This window comes from Nycticebus coucang, chromosome 24 (assembly GCF_027406575.1).
Source record: "Nycticebus coucang isolate mNycCou1 chromosome 24, mNycCou1.pri, whole genome shotgun sequence".
NCBI classification, from domain to species: domain Eukaryota; kingdom Metazoa; phylum Chordata; class Mammalia; order Primates; family Lorisidae; genus Nycticebus; species Nycticebus coucang.
Window position 1 is genome coordinate 4,923,668 of NC_069803.1, and position 18,566 is coordinate 4,942,233.

General features: G+C 39.1%; 1 protein-coding gene across 1 annotated transcript in view; it reads right to left on the reverse strand.

Annotated features, from left to right (window-relative positions):
- The window catches only part of KCNU1 (potassium calcium-activated channel subfamily U member 1), a 227,634-nt gene that overhangs the window by 178,435 nt on the left and 30,633 nt on the right, over window positions 1-18,566 (reverse strand). Inside the window, exons 3-7 of the mRNA XM_053578834.1 lie at window positions 10,898-10,959; window positions 9,125-9,215; window positions 7,568-7,679; window positions 6,296-6,371; window positions 3,893-3,968 (exon numbers count right to left, since the gene is read on the reverse strand). Coding sequence (XP_053434809.1) covers window positions 3,893-3,968; window positions 6,296-6,371; window positions 7,568-7,679; window positions 9,125-9,215; window positions 10,898-10,959 — 417 coding nt within the window. The remainder of the gene's footprint in view (window positions 1-3,892; window positions 3,969-6,295; window positions 6,372-7,567; window positions 7,680-9,124; window positions 9,216-10,897; window positions 10,960-18,566) is intronic.

Sequence of the window (18,566 nt, forward strand, 5' to 3'; positions counted from 1 at the left end):
CACAGCCTTCACTGCACTTTTCTTAATTATTGTAACATTCATACTCTACACTTAGTAGATTTGACATATCTTAAGAAAATCAAGCTTTAGTTAATCTCTCCTATATATACATATTGGGACAATTTTCTTTTCTTTTCTTTTCTTTTTTTTTTAGAGACAGAGTCTCACTTGATCGCCCTGTAGAGTATCATGGCGTAACAGCTCACAGCAACCTCCAACTCCTGGGCTGAAGCGATTCTCTTGCCTCAGCCTCCTAAGTAGCTGGGACTACAGGTGCCCGCCACAATGCCTGGCTATTTTTTTTGTTGCAGTTTAGCTGGGGCCGGGTTTGAACCCACCAGTCTTAGTATATGGGGCCAGCACCCTACCCACAGTGCCTTTTGTAATGTCTTAACTCAGGGATTCAATATTAACCTTTACTATTTATTTATTTGTTATAAACCACATCTATTCTAACCGGAAATATTCTTCACAATTTAAACAACTCTTTCAAGTTTAGCTTGCTGTCTTTAGGGCTATTAATTTGGTGTTTCAAATCTCTTCCAGGTTCAGCACCTGTCTAGTTTATGGAGAGGGGATAGCCAGGCTTCTGCTCTTCCTCCTACCCAAGTTACATCAGCTTGCCATTCCAGTACAGGAAATGAGTCAAGGTGAAAGCTAAGATCATGGACTAACATTAAGATATGGGATCATTTGAACCCCATGTTCAAAACTGAATTTTTACATTTTTGAACTTTACATTTCAACTTTAGATAAAATATGCCATGAAGTAGAAAGATAGAAAGACTCATCCCATCTCCTCTCACCTGCCCATCCACCTCCATCCGTATCAGCGATATTGTTTCTACGGCTCAGGCACATTCTAGTCTGTAACCACAATTACCTTGGTTACATCTTAACTCTACTTTAAACCCAGTTGTTAACCACTATCACTGCTTTTTAACATGGCTTCCCCACTCTTGAGTTCTTAGTTTTGTTTAATCTCCTTTATGCTTGGGTTTTATCAAGATACATTTTTTTTTTTTAGCAGATATACTTTATGACCTTCAAAGGATACATTTTTAATAGGGGTTCATGGGTACAATTTTCCCATGAATGGTTAAAATGACAAGGCAGGTTATACTTTCTTTCACACAAACTCAGTAAGCACTGTTCCATTATCTTCTAATATTGATTGATGTCGTGAAGAAATCTGACACTAATTTCATTTTCCCGCCCGCCCCCCTTATAAAGACCTTGCTTTGTTCTCTTGGCTCTCTCCTTATTGCTGAAGGTCAGTATATACTCCAAAATATAGTTGGAATTAATAATTTATAATCATTTTTCCTGGGATACAGTCTACCCTTTAAGCTACAGACTTAAGACTTTATTTTAAAACACTTTCCTGGCACCATTTATTGTGTTCTTATACATTGCAGAACACTAAGTGTGTGGGTAGTATATTGAATCAACATTGCCCATCTTTCACATTACTTCTCTATAATCCTTTGAGTATCTCTGCTCTTTCTTGGGTCAGGATTTGCTTCGGTCTTGTCCACCACGTTTCTGAACTTGTTCTTGTCACATTTATTACATTTTGCTTCCCTCCAATGTGGCTCTCAGCTCTGCAATACTTTTTGCTTTTTCCTGTCTTCTTTTCACCTCCCTTTATAATTCCCACTATTGTTTAATAGTCCCTTAGTTAAAACCTTATACATCTTGCACAAAGAACAGTTTTCAGCTCTTTTAAAGCCTTACTGATTATTATTTATTTATTTCTATACAAAGACTGTTGCATCTCTACCCCACACTTTCTCTTCCTTCATGTTCTCACGAATATGTGTCACTATAATCAATGTATCCATGTTCCTGACTTTTTGAAAGAATTTAAGCGTAAGCATCATACTGATACCTTTTTGGTTAACCCCATCTTTGGGTGGTGTCAGCTTTTAACTGAGGGTAGTGTGAGAATGAGATGGTCAGTTAAAGAAATCAAGGCTTTTTTTTTACTTTGGGTAGTCATTTCAAATATCCTTTAAACACAGTCTGCTGTGGGTTATTTGCTCTGGGATATAGTACTTCCATGTTTTTAATACTCTAAAAGTTAGTGTGGTTCAAAGTGGAACCCTGTAATTTGCAAGCCATCCTTTCTCCACATGGGTCCTTGCTGGAGGTCTCACCTGGGAGACCAATGTCCGGCAGGGGCACATGCACACGTGCCTGGAGGGGCAAGTAACAGACTTGCATTATTCATGTGGGGCTGCAGGAGACTGTGTCTAACCCAGGGGCACCTGCAAGCACCTGCTGCATAACAGGGACAGCTGTTCTCCACATGGAACTGCCTAGGGAGAGCCCAGAACCTGGCATTTTCTCAAAGAATCTAGAAATCTGGGTTTTTATGTAAGCTTTCCCTAAAACTTAGTGACCAGTAAAAAAAAAACAAAACAGAAAATAAAAACACAATTAGGTCCAATGAAATATGCCTGCAGCCTCATTTACCTGAGGGTCTGTCGGTGGAACTGCCATCAAAGACAAAAAAGCCCCATATTTTCCTCCGTTAGCATTCTGTGATGGCCAACAGGTCTCTACAGGGACACGGAAGATTGCTTCTCCTCTTGTAAGCCCCTAGGACCAACTCCCTAAACCCAGGAATTTGACTTTACTGCTATGATTCTTCTTCCTAGGAAAATCTCTCTCTTACTTGAGAGATCTCTCTCTTACTGAGTAGGGATGTGGCTGGTTTCAGATTTCCTAAAGGTTTGTATCACAGTTTGTATTTGGTTTTTGACATTTTTCTTTTTGCAATTTTTTTAATGTACTTGTCTCTTAAACAATCATCCAATTACTTTCAGACAATGTAGTTGTCTCCAGTCTAGATTTTTTTTGTTTGTTTATTTTTCTTTTACTATTTGTTATTTTTATCTTACTATGGAAAACCGCCAGCACCTCACTGAAGGCAAGCTGAGGCCCCAGCTGGCCAGCACCAGCACGACAAGCATCACCTGCTGGAAATACATTACAGAAAATCAATAGAAAGTATTGACTTTTTTTGATGAATTGTACATGGTGAGTTTTTAATGTATTTTTTAATTTATTTTTTTAATTGGTTTTGAGAGATGGCCTCAAGTGAAAAAGACTTCTACTCATTGCTCATTATGAGGATAAGCACCAGCTTTTCCTACAAGAAAAGCAGGTAGAGCAAGGCACATGGGCTGATTTCAAGAGAATCAAAGCCCCAGGACTTCCTTTTGCAAAGGCAACTCCTCCCCTACAGTGCCCTACCATTTATAAGTCTGAAATTCACTGACTCCATTTTTTAAAGCAACCTTCCTTCCTCCCTCCCTCCCTTCCTTTTTTTTTTTGGACAGAGTGTCATTCTCTTGTCTAGCCTAGAGTGCCATGGTGTCATCACAGCTCGCAGCAACCTCAAATGATCCTTCTGCATTAGCCTCCCGAGTAGCTGGGACTATAGGCGTCTGCCACCATGCCCACTCTCTAGTTTTAGTAGAGATGGAGTCTTGATATGCTCAGGGTAGTCTTGAACTCCTGAGCTGCAGCAATCCACCCACTTCAGCCTCCCAGGGTGCTAGGATTACAGGTGTAAACCACCACATCCAGCCACTTTCCTTCTTTTTTTTTTTTTCATTCGATACAGTGATACATTTTACCTGTTGCTTATTATATTTTGGGAGCCTATTAGGTTATAAATCTTTATCTAAGAACAGGTTTTGAGAATTGGAAAGAGGGAACATGGATATCTTGATTGTAGGGGACACGTATTTGTGATAATATGAGGGTGCAGAAAACCTAAAAGGGGAACTAAAGCGGTGAAGCTGTGACTGGGTTACAGTGATAGAGACGGGGCACCGCAGACTCCCTTTCCTTTTTCCAGGGACTGGAATGAGACACTCACCAAGTGAATGAATCCTGCCGCAGTGAACCAGACGCTGAAAATCATTGATAGCAGTTTGGAAAATTTCACTGAATTACTAGAGGGAGAAAGAAAAAGAGCTGTTGGGTCTTGCCGGCAGGTTCCAGAACAACACAATCACCTCATTCTCTAAGACTGGAGTCCCCAACCCCCGGGCCCCAGGGACTGGCTGGCGCTGGTGGTGGCAGGTTAGGAACCTCAGTGGGGCGCGAGCAGAGCAGGCTGAGTTTGCACCGCCCCCAGCGCTCGCGTCACCGCCGGAGCTCCGCCTCCTGTCACCTCAGCCGCAGCTTCAGAGCCTCACCCGAGCCGGAACCCTACTCTCAAACTGTTCTTTCCAGGGATCTAGGGTGAGTGGTCCTTGTGAGAACCCAATGCTTCATGATCTGTGGTGGAGCTGTAGTGAGCCTGAATCATCCTGAAATCAACACCCACTTCTCTTCCATGGAGAAATTGTCTTTCTTTTTTCTTTTTTTTTTTTTGAGGTGTTTATACTTTCATATTTATTAATTTATTTAGAAATAATAATATACTCATTACGTGTTGACAGAGGTAATAATTTTTGTGCAAACGAATATATTTTCTTTTTTTTATTAAATCATAACTGTATACATTGATATGATCATGGGGCATCATACACTCGCTTCATAAACCACTTGACACATTTTTATCACAGTGGTTAACATAGCCTTTCTGGCGTTATCTCAGTTACTGTGCCAAAACATTTACATTCTACATTTACCAAGTTTCGCAATTGTCTTTCATGAAACTGTTCCCTCACCACTCTAAGGCCTTGTGACTGAAAATGTGATTGACGAACCAGAAGGGAGGGGTTACCCAGGAACGCGTCGGAGCGCAGAACTCCGCGCCCCCCTGCTCTGCCCATCTGCCTTGTTATAAGACCTTCTGCTGGATTCACAGACATGTGACAGCTTAAGACGCACAGCTGTAAACTCACTGGTCACACAAGTTTGAAATTTTTTAAAAAGTTTGAATTTTGCTGTGATATCCACTAGCCTGACAATATCACTTTTAAAAATATACTCTATGGATGGCGCCCGTAGCTCAGTCGGCAGGGCGCCGGCCATATACACCAAGGGTGGAGAGTTTGAACTTGGTCTGCTAAACGACAATGACAACTGCAAAAAATAACCGGGTGTTGCGGCAGGCGCCTGTAGTCCCAGCTACTGGGAAGCTGAGGCAAGAGAGTCGCTTAAGCCCAGGAGTTTAGGTTGCTGAGAGCTGTGATGCCACAGTACTCTACCGATGGCGACAGCTTGAGACACTGTTATCAAAAAATAAATAAATAAACAAATAAACACATTTAATAGATTGTTACATTATTTAAAGTAATAACACAAATTGCATTGTGCGAGCAATCCAGCCAGAAGGTTTATTAAATGAAATTTAGAGCAGGATTCAGAAATGTTGAGTCACTCATATTGCTAAACAGCGTCTTTGAGTGAAGAGGATCAGAGCTGCTCTTGTCTCCTAAGCGCAGCCCTAGAGTTCAGCTGAAATCTCCGTGGCTTTCAGCAAAGGCCACCTGTCACATAAGAGCTTTTCCCACCCCACTTCTCCATAATGCATAAACAGTGATGAAATCCATCTGGCCTCTAATATTTGATGCCTCCAGGGAGAATGTAAAAGCATGGACAGCGTGTGTGGGTGACAGAGGAAACTGTAAAGCGTCACAAGTATTACTGCTCAAAGGCAGTTTGGATTTTTATTGTTGCTTGGAGATATTTAAGTAACTTCTTCTATAAGCAATAACTCTTATACATGGGTCATATGAAAATCTGGAGATACACAAAAATTAAGAAAAGGATATCTGTATGGATAGAAACCAATGAAGGCCTCCTAGCAACACTGATAAGCCATGCAAGCTGAAACTAGCATGGATGAATGAGAAAGAAAACTTTTGACTGTGTTTCTTGCAAGTGAAATAATGAGCCCTTACATATCTGTCTCAAAACTTTCATAGTAACCCGCTCATAGTAACCTGCTCAGAGTAACTGTCTAAAACCCGAGGAAATATTTCTTTAGGGGAGACATGATTCATTAAGGTAAATATGTAGAACAAAAACCTCTGAATTTCTTTGACTGGGGCTCAGTCAAGGTTTGGTGGAGGGCCCCAGAATTAAAACCTAAATGGACTCACACATCATAGCTTTATGAAATCAAAGAATAAACAAAACTCTTTAAAATGATTACAAAGGTTTCATCCAGTGTGTCATGTAATATAATGGGAGATAATGAATGAATATCATCTTGGGAACTGAAAGATTTTATAATTTTTACTCTGAAATTAAGTTGGAAAACAAGTTAAAAGTTCAGTTGACAAACAAGTAAATAAACAGGACTTCAAATGGAACTAGAGTTTACCTGGTCTTGATGGCTCCTAGAATTTGCAGGATTTGAGGGAGTTCCAGCAGCCGTAATGCTCTTAGGAACCTTAAACCTACAAAACAGTGGAAAGCAGAAAGCCACCAACAGATGAGGGTCATCCAGGGTGTAGCCTGAATTAGAACACCACTGGGGTTGCTTACATCCTTTTTCTCCCTGAAATGCTCCCACATACTTACTATAATGTCATAGATTTAAGAGCATGATCTGTAGTTCAAATGCTTCCCTTGACACTTTACAGCTGTTTAATCTGAGGCAATCAATCCCCTTCCCTCCTCTATTTTCTCATCTGTAAAATGGAACTTATAATAAATAGTACCCACCTCATAGAGTTATAGTGTTGTGATGAAGCATGAAGGAGGATGCCTCACATATACATGGGTCATTACAAAAGTTTCAAGTTACACAAGAATCAAGAAACTTAAAATCCATGTAGATGGAAACAAATGAGCCTTCCCAGCAACACTGATCAGCTGAGCAAGTTGAAACTTACCCAGGCAAATCAGAAAGCAAATCAGAAACTGGACTGTTTCTTGGGAGTGAAATAATGGAGATAACACGGACTGTCTCAAAACTTTCATAGTGACCCGTGTAATAAGCCCTATTCATTTTACTCTGCCTCCTCTTTCTCTCTTTAGACTTGGGAGAAAATGGTTTCTGTGAACCACTTAAACTCCTGACTACACAATCTCTCAAATACTCTCTCCCTTCAATGCTTGTTTGCTGTTTTACTTCATGGAGCTTGATAATATTAAGGAATAGAACTGGCATTTATTTTATAGATAATAATATAAAAATTACATAAAAACAATTAAAAGTACATTAAACATATCACTGTCTGCATATCCACCTTAAAGACGAAAAAACTAATTGGAAAATTCTCTAACATGACACAGCATGCATGGCTATGGTGATTAGTTTTTAAAGACCAGAAGTTCTCTATCTCCCCCAGTCTCTGTGAAATCTCAGCATGCAAGAGCCTCAGGGGAATGAGATGTCGGAGCCTTGCCTCTCAGACTGTGGAGACAGCCCTTCCATCAGCAACTATTAAGTGCCGACTGCGTACCCAGGTGCTTTGCCGGTGCTGGGGCCCAAAGATGGTTTCTGGACATACATGATAAAACCATATAATTAAGGAGGAAAATTTTAGACATGATAGTCAGGCACTAAAGTAAAATGAAAGATAGTTTCTCATAAATGAATGTTGAGTTTCTGTTTAGATATTGCTGCTTTTTCCTATGGCACACTCACCCAGCCAATTACTCTTCAGATAAAAAGAAATAAAGGTCGGTGGGACGGTAAAGATGTCAACAATTGAATTCAACTCCAACCAGAACTTGATCTTGTCATCAGCTGCCAAAAACTATGAAATGGAAACAGAACACCCAAAATGCTGTTACTCTCAAGAATTTCAAAGTAAGCACGAGAGATGGCATTATTCAGCTACATTTTATTTATCAAATGAAGCCTTGATTGTGTTCTATTTTACATGCATACAAACATACATATATTTATATATGTCGATAGATGCACATGCATTTTTATGAATGCTGAGATTGTACCTTTTGTGGGTGTTCAATAAATGAATATATACTCACGTCACTCACCGGAACTTAACTTTCATGCCTGTCCAAGCAGACACTTACCCTTCTGCTGCTTCTAGAGCTTTCTGATAAAAACAGTTACAAACACAAAGCCCTTTACACATGAGCAATGAAGATACATGATTTGGAATATCTCCGATGGAAAAGGTACAGCTTGAATCCCCAAGGCCTATGTTTATGAGCTTCCTATTTACATTAAAAAATGCAAGCATTTCCAGAAAGGTGAGACCTGTCGCAAAATGATTTTGATGATCAATATGTAGGAGTAAGTTTTAAAGGAAAGGCATAGAAATACATGTCATGCAAATGAATGTGTGTCTGTATGTGTGCGTATATTTAAAAGAAGTATCATATTTATATATCCATTTTTCTTTTTGAGACAGGGTCTCACTCTTTCAGTGCTAGAGTACAGTGGTGTTTATCATAGCTCATTGCTACGTTGGCCTCTTGGCCTTAAGGTATCTTCAGCCTCCAGAGTGGCTGGTGCAGATGTACAAACACCACGTGCCTCACTAATTTTTCCATTTTTTTGTAGAGACGGGGTCTTTCTACATTGTCCAGCCTGCTCTCAATCTTCTGGCCTCAAGTGACCCTTTGTCTGGCCTCACAAAGTGCTGAGATTATAGGCCTGAGCCACCACACTTTCCCTCTATTACGTGTGTGTGTGTGTGTGTGTGTGTGTGTGTGTGTGTGTGAACCATCTCTTACAAATATTGGGTGAATAAACACATTGAAATCTTGATCTAGGATAGATACTTGATAAATGCCTATGGAATGAGGGAACTATTTAATGGATTAGTATACAAAAGTGAAGCAAAGCTACTAATGTTTTTATGTGGTTATATGTCACTTATGCCAGTGGAGCCAAGCACACCTCCAGTGACCTGTCACTCTAGTGGTGCTAACTTGTGGTTGTCACTAAAGCTTTCTTAGTGGTAGGTGGGAAACCAGTAAGGGGAAGTTCTTGCAACAGGTGATGTTATCTAACAAAGAAATCATTTTCATTTTGTGTTAGAACTTTTGACCTGGTTTACAGCTCAAGTATAGGAGCAAGCATTTTTAGGTCTTGTTATATATTTAACAATTTGGGGCACAGACCCTCTATCTTAAGAGTCTAAAATCTTAGGCAAGTTGTAGAATTAAGGGAAGCCCATGTAGGCCTATGTAGGTGAAAGGTGTCGATACCCTTTCACTAGGTACTTACTCTCAACCCAAAATAGAAACTAAAGAAAGCATTGAAAATCAAATCAATGGGGATGGTATTGTCTTCATACGACGAACACCTTCCAACAGGGCTGGAAAAGAAACAAGAGCCATCTGTCAAGATGAACATTTTAAAAGCAACATCTATCTAGGCTCAAATAAAGGGGAAAGAATGGGTCATTTTCTATTTAATCACCAAGAATCCAGGAACCTAATTTCAGATCTCAAGAGAACTTTGAGAAATGAATGATTTTTCTCTTTAGAGTAGAGGAATGTGTAAATAAAACCAATGGACTGCCCATGGCAATGAAAATAACAGGAAAATTGCCTACCATTTCTTTCAGAGGGTTTAGTGGTTCAATTAACATTATGTCAATTGGAATTCAGAGAACAGAGATTATGTGGCTCTTCTTGGTGTGTGAGACCATCCACCCATTCAGGATACTTGAGCTTTTGTATTCTTCTGACATAGAGATACTTCAGGTTAAATAGACTAACTTGATACAAATTTAAAGAAAATTTCCTACATAATTTGTTAGGAATTTACAAAGCAAAGATTATCAGCTTCCCTAGGATCCCTAAAATTGCCTGGTTTTGTGACCCTAAAAGTCCAATTTTATTTCTGCTGAAAATTCAATATAATTTCCAGATGATTGGCATGGAATCCCAGGTTAAATTGATTTTGTTCACAAAAGCTTTCATGACTCTGTGATATGGGAAGGGGATACCTTCAGAGGAGAATGGACAACCATCTGCTTCTTTACCATAGGTTGGGGTCTTCTAGCATTTATTAATAAATTGTGGTATATGTACACCATGGAATATTATGCAGCCTTAAAGAAAGATGGAGACTTTACCTCTTTTATGTTTACACGGATGGAGCTGGAACATACTCTTCTTAGTAAAGTATCTCAAGAATGGAAGAAAAAGTATCCAATGTACTCAGCCCTACTTTGAAAATAATTTATGGCTTTCATATGAAAACTATAACCCAGTTATAACCTAAGAATATGGGGAAGGGGGAGAGGGATGAGGGGAGGATGGGCGGAGGGAGGGTGATTTGTGGAATTACATCTGAGGTGCTTCTTACAAGGGTACATGTGAAACTTAGTAAATGTAGAATATAAATGTCTTAACACAATAACAAAGAAAATGCCGGGAAGGCTATGTTAACCAGTGTGATAAACATGTGTCAAACGATCTATAAAACCAGTGTATGGTACCCCATGATTACATTAATGTACACAGCTATGATTTAATAAATAAATAAATAAAGTAGCTTTTTGGCAGACAGCAAAAAAAAAAAAAAAAGAGACCACCCAAAGTTGTTTTGTGATTTCAGGTTTGATAAACCCTGAAACTGTGACAGAACTGCTCACTCAACAACTAAGAGATCCCGAGGCATGTGAAGCCTTCATAAGAGGAGGGCCTAGTGAGCAGAGGCCGGCTGGAGATGTGCCACCCCTGAGACTCCAGAGCAGATCACTTCCATCCCCTAATGATGCAGGTGTCAGGATTCAGGGGGAAATTCTTGCATATTTGCCACAGCTGATCTTCGTGCTTTTTAGGTGGGACTAAACACTTAACATTTTTTAATCAGACTGTGTGTGTGTGTGTGTGTGTGTGTGTGAGCGAGAGAGAGAGAGAGAGAGAGAGAGAGAGAGAGAGAGAGAGTATATTAAGTGCATTTAACATTATCCCTGAGAAGAAAATTCCAAATTAGCTGAGCAACTTACTGGTAGAGCAGACAAGGGAGCCTGGGGATTTTACTTACTCAGTAGAATTGATGAAGTAGATAATAAGAGACCCAATGCTTAGGAAAAAGACAAGAATCACCTAAAAACAAAAAAGAAACAGGGACAAATTTACAAATCCATTTTACATGGAACAAATAAACCAATATCCTTGCATTTTCTCTTTTTACTTTGTTTATGTATATATAGCCGTTTGGTCACATATTCATCTGTTAGCATTCATTCATTCATTCGAGAAAACTTGATTTGAACTTTATTGAGTACTCATCAGATGAACATGCACCTATTTTACTTACCTAATTTTAACTGTCACATACTTCAAACTAAGCATTTTGTCCTTCTTGCTGACTTTAGAACTTTATGATCTCAGTATATCCTGTCACTTATCCATTCATGCACTCATCAAACATTTATTAAGTGTTTAACAGGTGTTATGCAAGTTATGATATGCTAGAAAGTGGGGGCTGTTAGAAACAGACTTTGGACTTGGGTTGCCTGTGCTATTGTAGAAGAAACAGTCCCAAACATGTCTGTCCTTAAGAAGAGACACAATTTTGACAGTAGGGAAATGCTACAAGTGAGAAGAAGAAAATGAGTGCTTCTAAGATGCCAATGCATGTGGTCTGGAAAACAGGTGGAACTTGTGGAACGTTACTAGAAAACTAACTGCTCAAAGGTCTTGATGCATTTGAATGAAAACATCAGCAGTCTCATGGCTTTTTAGATCAACATGAGGTAATTTAACATTTTCTCCAGTTCCTTCTAGTTTCTGAACCATCAGCCTTTTTAATATGTTCAGTCCAATGAAGTTCTAATAATAGAATTCTGAATTTTATTTACCATTACATCTTCACTCTCTTCTGGCTCAGATGTTCCTTGGGTAGGCTGTCTGTATTAAGAAAGGGATCAACTTCTCCTATTAAACCCTTTCAGGATTTTTTTCCTGGTTTCCCACCTCTGGCCACTTCAGAGTTGTCAGTCAATGTTGGGGAGTGAACAGGCAGTGGGAGGGTTAAAGGGGGGTCTGTCCCTCTGGACTGGCATTAGATCATGATGCTTGGACCCCAGAGCTCTCAGGGCATAGAAGGTATTTAATGCCAACTTTCTTTGGTGGTTTTACTGGTTTTTAGATATCCAAATTTAATTCCTATTCGAAGTCAACAAGTATGTTTTATAGCCCCTTTCAAGATCCAAGTACTATTCTGTTCCTCAGTGAACAATATATACAAAGATCGCTGTTTTCAAGAAGCTTATAGCCTAGACAATAAATAATGATAATATGAAAGTCTTATGGGATGATAGAAACAAAATACTAGGAAAATAAAGTTGAGCAAAGTAAAGGTGATCAGAAATGCAAAGGGATGGAGAAGAGAGGTAAAGTCCTTAGGATATTTAATTTCTAAATGTCTCATCTGTGGTTCTCAACCTATGCTTTCATTACTCATCTTTCAATACTCCCCATGCTCCTATTTTCTGCTAGAACCCTCCCCTGCCCAGAAGTCTGCTTCAGCTGGAAATTTCTACTGCTTTCCCATGCCACCCACATCTGGGCCACAAAAGCTCTTAGGCATTCTTTGCCCCAACAGATTTGAAGGACACACTATGTCTAGGGTGGCCATCCATCTGATATGGAGCAGCTAGGCCAGCAGTCTCTTCCCACAAATGAACTACAGGTCCATCATCTGTGTCCCCACAAATGAACTACAGGTCCATCGTCTGTGTCCCCAAATTTACAAGAGATGCAAATTGAGATTTCTGAGTGGTCCCCCTTCAGCCTCTTTCCTTAGGTTGAGATGAAAGGAAAGTACTCTCACCTCTGCCTCAGCAGAGCTCATTCCCAAAATGCTCTTCTGTTTCCAATTTGCCCTAATTTACAAGTAATTGGGTAAGAGGCTAACAGCTTCAACTGATTTTCTTCCAACTGCTTTGTAAGTGGTAGTGTGCAGCCTGGCTCTTAATGTAAGCTCCATTTCACCATAAACATTGATAGAGACAGTACTAAGTTTGGGGGCTTATGCAGACATTCAGTTGGAAATGTAGTCTGAAGCTCAAGAAAGACAGGAGGAGTGAATATACATGTGTGCCTAACGCAGAGGATGCAAAAATGTATATACATTTTATGAAGAAAATACTACATTAAAATTATAATGTTCAATACACACTAATAACAAAAGATAAATATAAGTCACAATGAACACCTCTTGTAATTGCAGAAGTCAAACGTGACTTTGGTATTAAAAATTTCATACAGATGTTTTCCTTTCTTAAAATGTGCATACATTATTTGGCATCCTCTATATAATAGCAGCATATTGATAACTATTAATAGTTTTCATGAAGCCTTTTTATTCTTTTCTTTACATTCCATTCTGTATATTTTTCTCATACTAAATCTCACAAGAGATTCAAATATGAATCATATATTGACAGACTTCTGAAAAGATGTTGGCATGCATGCCATATGTTTTCAGCCCGTAAGCCATGGAAATGAACAAAAATACATACATACAGAGGAACATTTGAGTTTTACTAAAACTAAGAAAAATTACAGTCATATACCACAAACCCAAAGAAATATTTATCCAGAAATGTTACACAACTGGCAGCAAAATGTGTATGAAACCCAAAGAAGGCACCAGGAGCTAACAGCCTATGGACGCTGTTTAGTGAGTCAATGGGTAATTTTGAGAGAACATGTAAATTTATCTTGACTTGGAGGAGCAAAATATGGAAGAGAAAGCTGTTTAGGGAAGGGTATAAAGCCCTACACCCAAACCATGAAGGCCAGGGGTGGGAGGTGGGGCTATGCAGCCAGATTAGCCAGGAGGAGAAACCCTGAGCCCTAGCAGTCACGGAGAAGTAACCTATGGTGAGTGACAACACCTTTTTGTCAGGAGCACCTTGAAAAATAATCAAAGAGAAACAAAATGAAGGATTTGAGACCTTATCCAAACAGAGCCTTGATTGTGGGATTGCTGACCACAGCATTATCCTGCATGTTTATCTTTAAGGGGATACACACAGTCAGCTGGGACTTTGATTTCCACAATAAAACTTTTAAAGCTGTATCTAGTTAGCTGGCAGTTGTGGGTGTCTTCAGAAGACAATGACCCAAGGAGTGAAAAAGAGGCACTCTGAACACTCCAAACATCCATATACAAATATTAGCAGGTAATAGACAAGTGCCAGTTTTCCTACAATTCTTATGGGAGACCAGGCAGAGAAAATACATGAAACGCCCTCCCTTGTATGAGTTAACACAGGATATGCGATTAAATGTTTTAAAATTATAATGATGGTTCTTAGTGAGATTTGGGAGGACATTACACTGATAAAATAAATGCAGCCTACAACCAGAAGCAGTGATAAAGGGGCAAGACAGAGCTCTTGGGGTTGGAGGGAAAGTAATTGACAAAATTAAAATCTCAATAGAGAAACTTAGTAACAGAATGGATATTGATGAAAGTATAAGAGAATAAAGGAATTTCCCAAGACCACTAAGCAAAGAAAAGAGATAAAAATTATGATACAAAAGATATAGAGGTTTAATGCAAGACACACAATTATAATGTGCAGTTCAGAATGATAAAACAGACATTTTCACAAAAAAATTATTAAACAAAATAGCTGAAACTACTTTTCTGAACTTAAAACTGACCTGAGTAGAGATTGAAAAGTTATCAGGCAGGAAACACTGAAGGAAGATGAACATACAGCTACATGATGATGAAATTTCAAATATTAAGAACTTAATTTTTTTGTAGAAACAGTCTTACTTTATTGCCCTCGGTACAGTGCTGTGGCATCACACAGCTCACAGCAACATCCAATTGCTGGGCGTAGGTGATTCTCTTGCCTCAGAGAACAAATTTTTAAACAACCTATTCAAAATAAATAATAGGTTGTTTGAAAATTAAGGAGAATAAGACTGACACCACAACTCTCATTTCTGATCTGTATCAATTAGGATCCAGCAGGGAAGGCAGAAATAACATCAGCCATTTTAAGAGAGAATTTAATTTAAAATAGGATTAGAGGACCAGAATGGCAAGAAAGGAATATGGGGGTAACACAGAGATTAAAAAAAATCAAGCTTCTGAGGGATCAACAAAGGAAGACTGAAATTACCCACATTTAGTCATTTTAAAGAGGTAACTATTGAGGCTGGAATTCCAAAATAGGAAGAGGGGTCCCAACATGGCTGGTAATTGTATCTATAAAGAGAAACTGCAAGTCTGGTTCTAGCATGTTGGGGAAAAAGTGTCAAGGGGTACCAAGCACTGCAACTATACTAAAAGTTCATTGAGTAGGTGAGGCTGAAAAGAACAGGTGCAAAACGAAGGAGGAACAGATCTCTTCCCTCTTCTGGGCATGCTGTATATCCTCCTGGACCCTAATTGGCAGAGCCTGATTACAAGTGAGCGAACTGACAAAGGAGACTTATTTTTTGAATCCTGACCCCACAAAGCAGAGAAGAGAGTCTGGATTTGGACCTACTCGAAAATAGCTTACTACCTAGAATGCAGCCTTAAGTGCTAGAAGACATTAGAACAAAAAAAAAGTAAAAAGGATTATAAGGGCTGGGCATGGTGTCTCATGCCTCTCATCCTAGCACTCTGGAAGGCCACGGCAAGGTGGGAGGATCACTTAAGCTCAGGAGTTAAAGACCAGCCTAAGCAAGGGAGAGACTCCGTCTCTACTAAAAATAGAAAACCTAGCTTGGGTGTCATGGCACGAGTGTGATGTCCCAGCTACCTGGGAAGCTGAGGCAAGAGGAGCATTTGAGCCAAAGAGTTTGAGGTTACTATGAGCTGTGAGACCATGGCACTCTATCCAGAGTGAAACAGTATTTCAAAAAATAATAATAATAAATTAATTATTTATTATTATAATAATTAATTAATTATTTATTATTAATAATGTATTTCACAAAATAATAATAGTAAATTAATTAGGAAAAAAAAAGATTGCAAAAACTCTAACTCAACCAAATTGTCACTTACTTGCAAGAGCAAAGACAAAACCTTTTAGGACATTCAAAGACACTACCCAGACTTCCTTTTACAGAATGAATACAAGACATTTCAACAAAGAGAATAAGAAAACATTTAGAAAGATAAGGTATAGTATATATATTTAAAAAAGTGATTCACAATAAAACTTATGATATTGAAGGTTAATATAACTTTAAACTTTAAAGCAAATATTGAGAAAAAATCTTACTGAATATAGCTTCCTCCCTCTTCCTTCCTCCCTTCTCCCCACAGAATAGCAATCTGAAACTGAACTAATTCAACTATTTCTGGAAGGAAGGAGGGATGGCATGGAGGAAAATCATAGGAATGGTCTGATGCAAAAGGAGAGTATAGTTATAAAACATGCAAGGATACATGAAGGAATGTAAGGTTTGTTTTGCATTTGATCCACATAAATTCAATGTCTACAATATGCTATTAAAAATACAGGACAGGCAGCACCTGTGGCTCAAAGGAGTAGGGTGCCAGCCCCATATACTGGAGGTAGTGGGTTCAAACTCAGCCCCAGCCAGAAACTGCAAAACAAACAAACAAGCAAAACCAGAATAGATGGGGTGGAGCAAAATGGTGGACTAGAAACATCTCCTTAATAGCCACTAGCAATGAGGAAGGGGAAAGAAAACTTCAACCACCTCTGGCTGGGGGCCTTCCCAGGGGTATCAATCTGGGGGCACAGTGAAGCAGTGGTGGACTACAGGAGCAAGGATGTCTGGAGCTGAGGAGAAACAGCACAGAAGGTGAGTGGTAGGGAAGGGGACTGGCTGGCTGCCGGCCCAGAGAACTGTGGACAGGAAAGAACTGTCCTGTCCTGCAGTTTTTTGATTTGGGGCTAATCCTACACACTGGAGTGGCCTTGGAAGGCTTAAATGAGTGGATAGACAGACATGAACAATGTTCAGCAGTCAGGATCAACCAGGTGGGGTGGATCGCCCATCGGCTTGGCTGCTAGTTAGGTGCTACCATTGCAGAAAGGCTGACTGGGAGAAACAGTCTGCAGGATCCTAGTGTATGGCCAGGTCTGGTGCACCTGCTGAGCTCAGGCATCTACTGGGATGCCTACCCATCTACTCTTGGGGTAAGATGAATGGTACTGGGAATTATTGTCATGGAACATTATGTGATATGCTTTCTACAGAATCTGGAAAGAAGTTTAGGACCATAATCCTGCAGAGATTGAATGCTAACAAAGCAACCAAGAGCCGATTGAGGGCAACTAAGTCAGGAAGATGGAACGGATCTCCTCTGCAGCTAAGAGAGTAGCCCGGGGTCCTAATTTTTCCACAGCAAAACAATGTGCGTTATCTGTCTCCTAACACCACAGTGTCACCTGTGTCTAGGCAATATATTGAGATATACACACACACACACACACACACACACATGCACACATATATATTTCTTCTTTGGTGTTTTTTATTTGTTTGTCTGGTGATATTATTTTTTCTTTTTTACTTTCTTCAATAGCAAAGGCTCCTCCATTTTTATTATAAACTTTAAACCTCTTTTCATTCTTTCTTTTTAATTTCTGTTCTTTTTTCTATATATAGGTAGAGATTTTTCTACTTTTCTCATATATCCCACACAAATTTGTTGTACAACAGCTAAGATAACCTTTTTTTCTTTAGATTATATAATTATATTTTAATTCCCTTTATCTATTTTTATTTATTTTTTTCTTTTCTTGTAATGCAGGGGGTGGATCACAGCATTGGTCTGGCTAGTGGGAGGTAATGGCATTGGTCTGGCTCAAGGAGATCAAGAGCTCATGGTCAAGAGTGTCCTTATAACTTTGGCATTTGGAAAGACAGTATTGGCAGGTTCCCACTGCAACACACTGCTGAATTTTAATTTTAATTAATTTATTTTTTTGTTTTCTCTTTCCAGATTTTGCAGAGGCAGGGTCTTGCTTTCCCCATGAAGGTGAGGAGATCCTCACTTCAAGGGACCCCCAGAGTCCTAGAGTTGTGGGTGTGTCCATAGCACCCTTTTGAACAACAGCATTTCTCTTGTCTCTCTCTTTCTCTTCTTTCACCCCACCTTCTTTTTTTTTTCATTTCCTCTTCTTTCTCCCTTTTTGCACTTTACCCTTCTTTTCTTTTTGGTCTTAAACTAAAAGGAAATTTCAACACCTAACTTTTGAGACAAGATAATTTAAAGTGAAGGAAAAAGTTGAGGAAGGAAGTGAACAAGAAGAAAATACATATGAGGAGGAACAAACACAAAAATAAGCAACATGAAAAACTAAAAAAGAGCAACATCCCCCAAGGGACAATGAGGCAGTGAATGAAGAGGATTCTACCTATAAATAATTAATGTAAATGACAAAAAGGGAATTTAAAAATATAGATGGCTAAGGCAATAAATCAGATTGTTGATAAAGTGGAAAAACAGAACCAAAAAATGGATGAAAGATATGAAGAATATACAAAGGATATGGCAGAGCATAAGGAATTGAAGGCATCAGTCAGGGAACTTAAAAATGCAGTAGAAGGTATCAATAATAGATTAGACCATGGAGAACAAATAATCTCAGAGTTACAGGATAAAGCTTTTTAGTTCACCCAAGTAGTTATAGAGGCAGAGAAGAAGAGAGAAAAAGCAGAACATTTGCTCTGGGAATTATGGGACTTCATGAAGCTTTCAAACATATGAA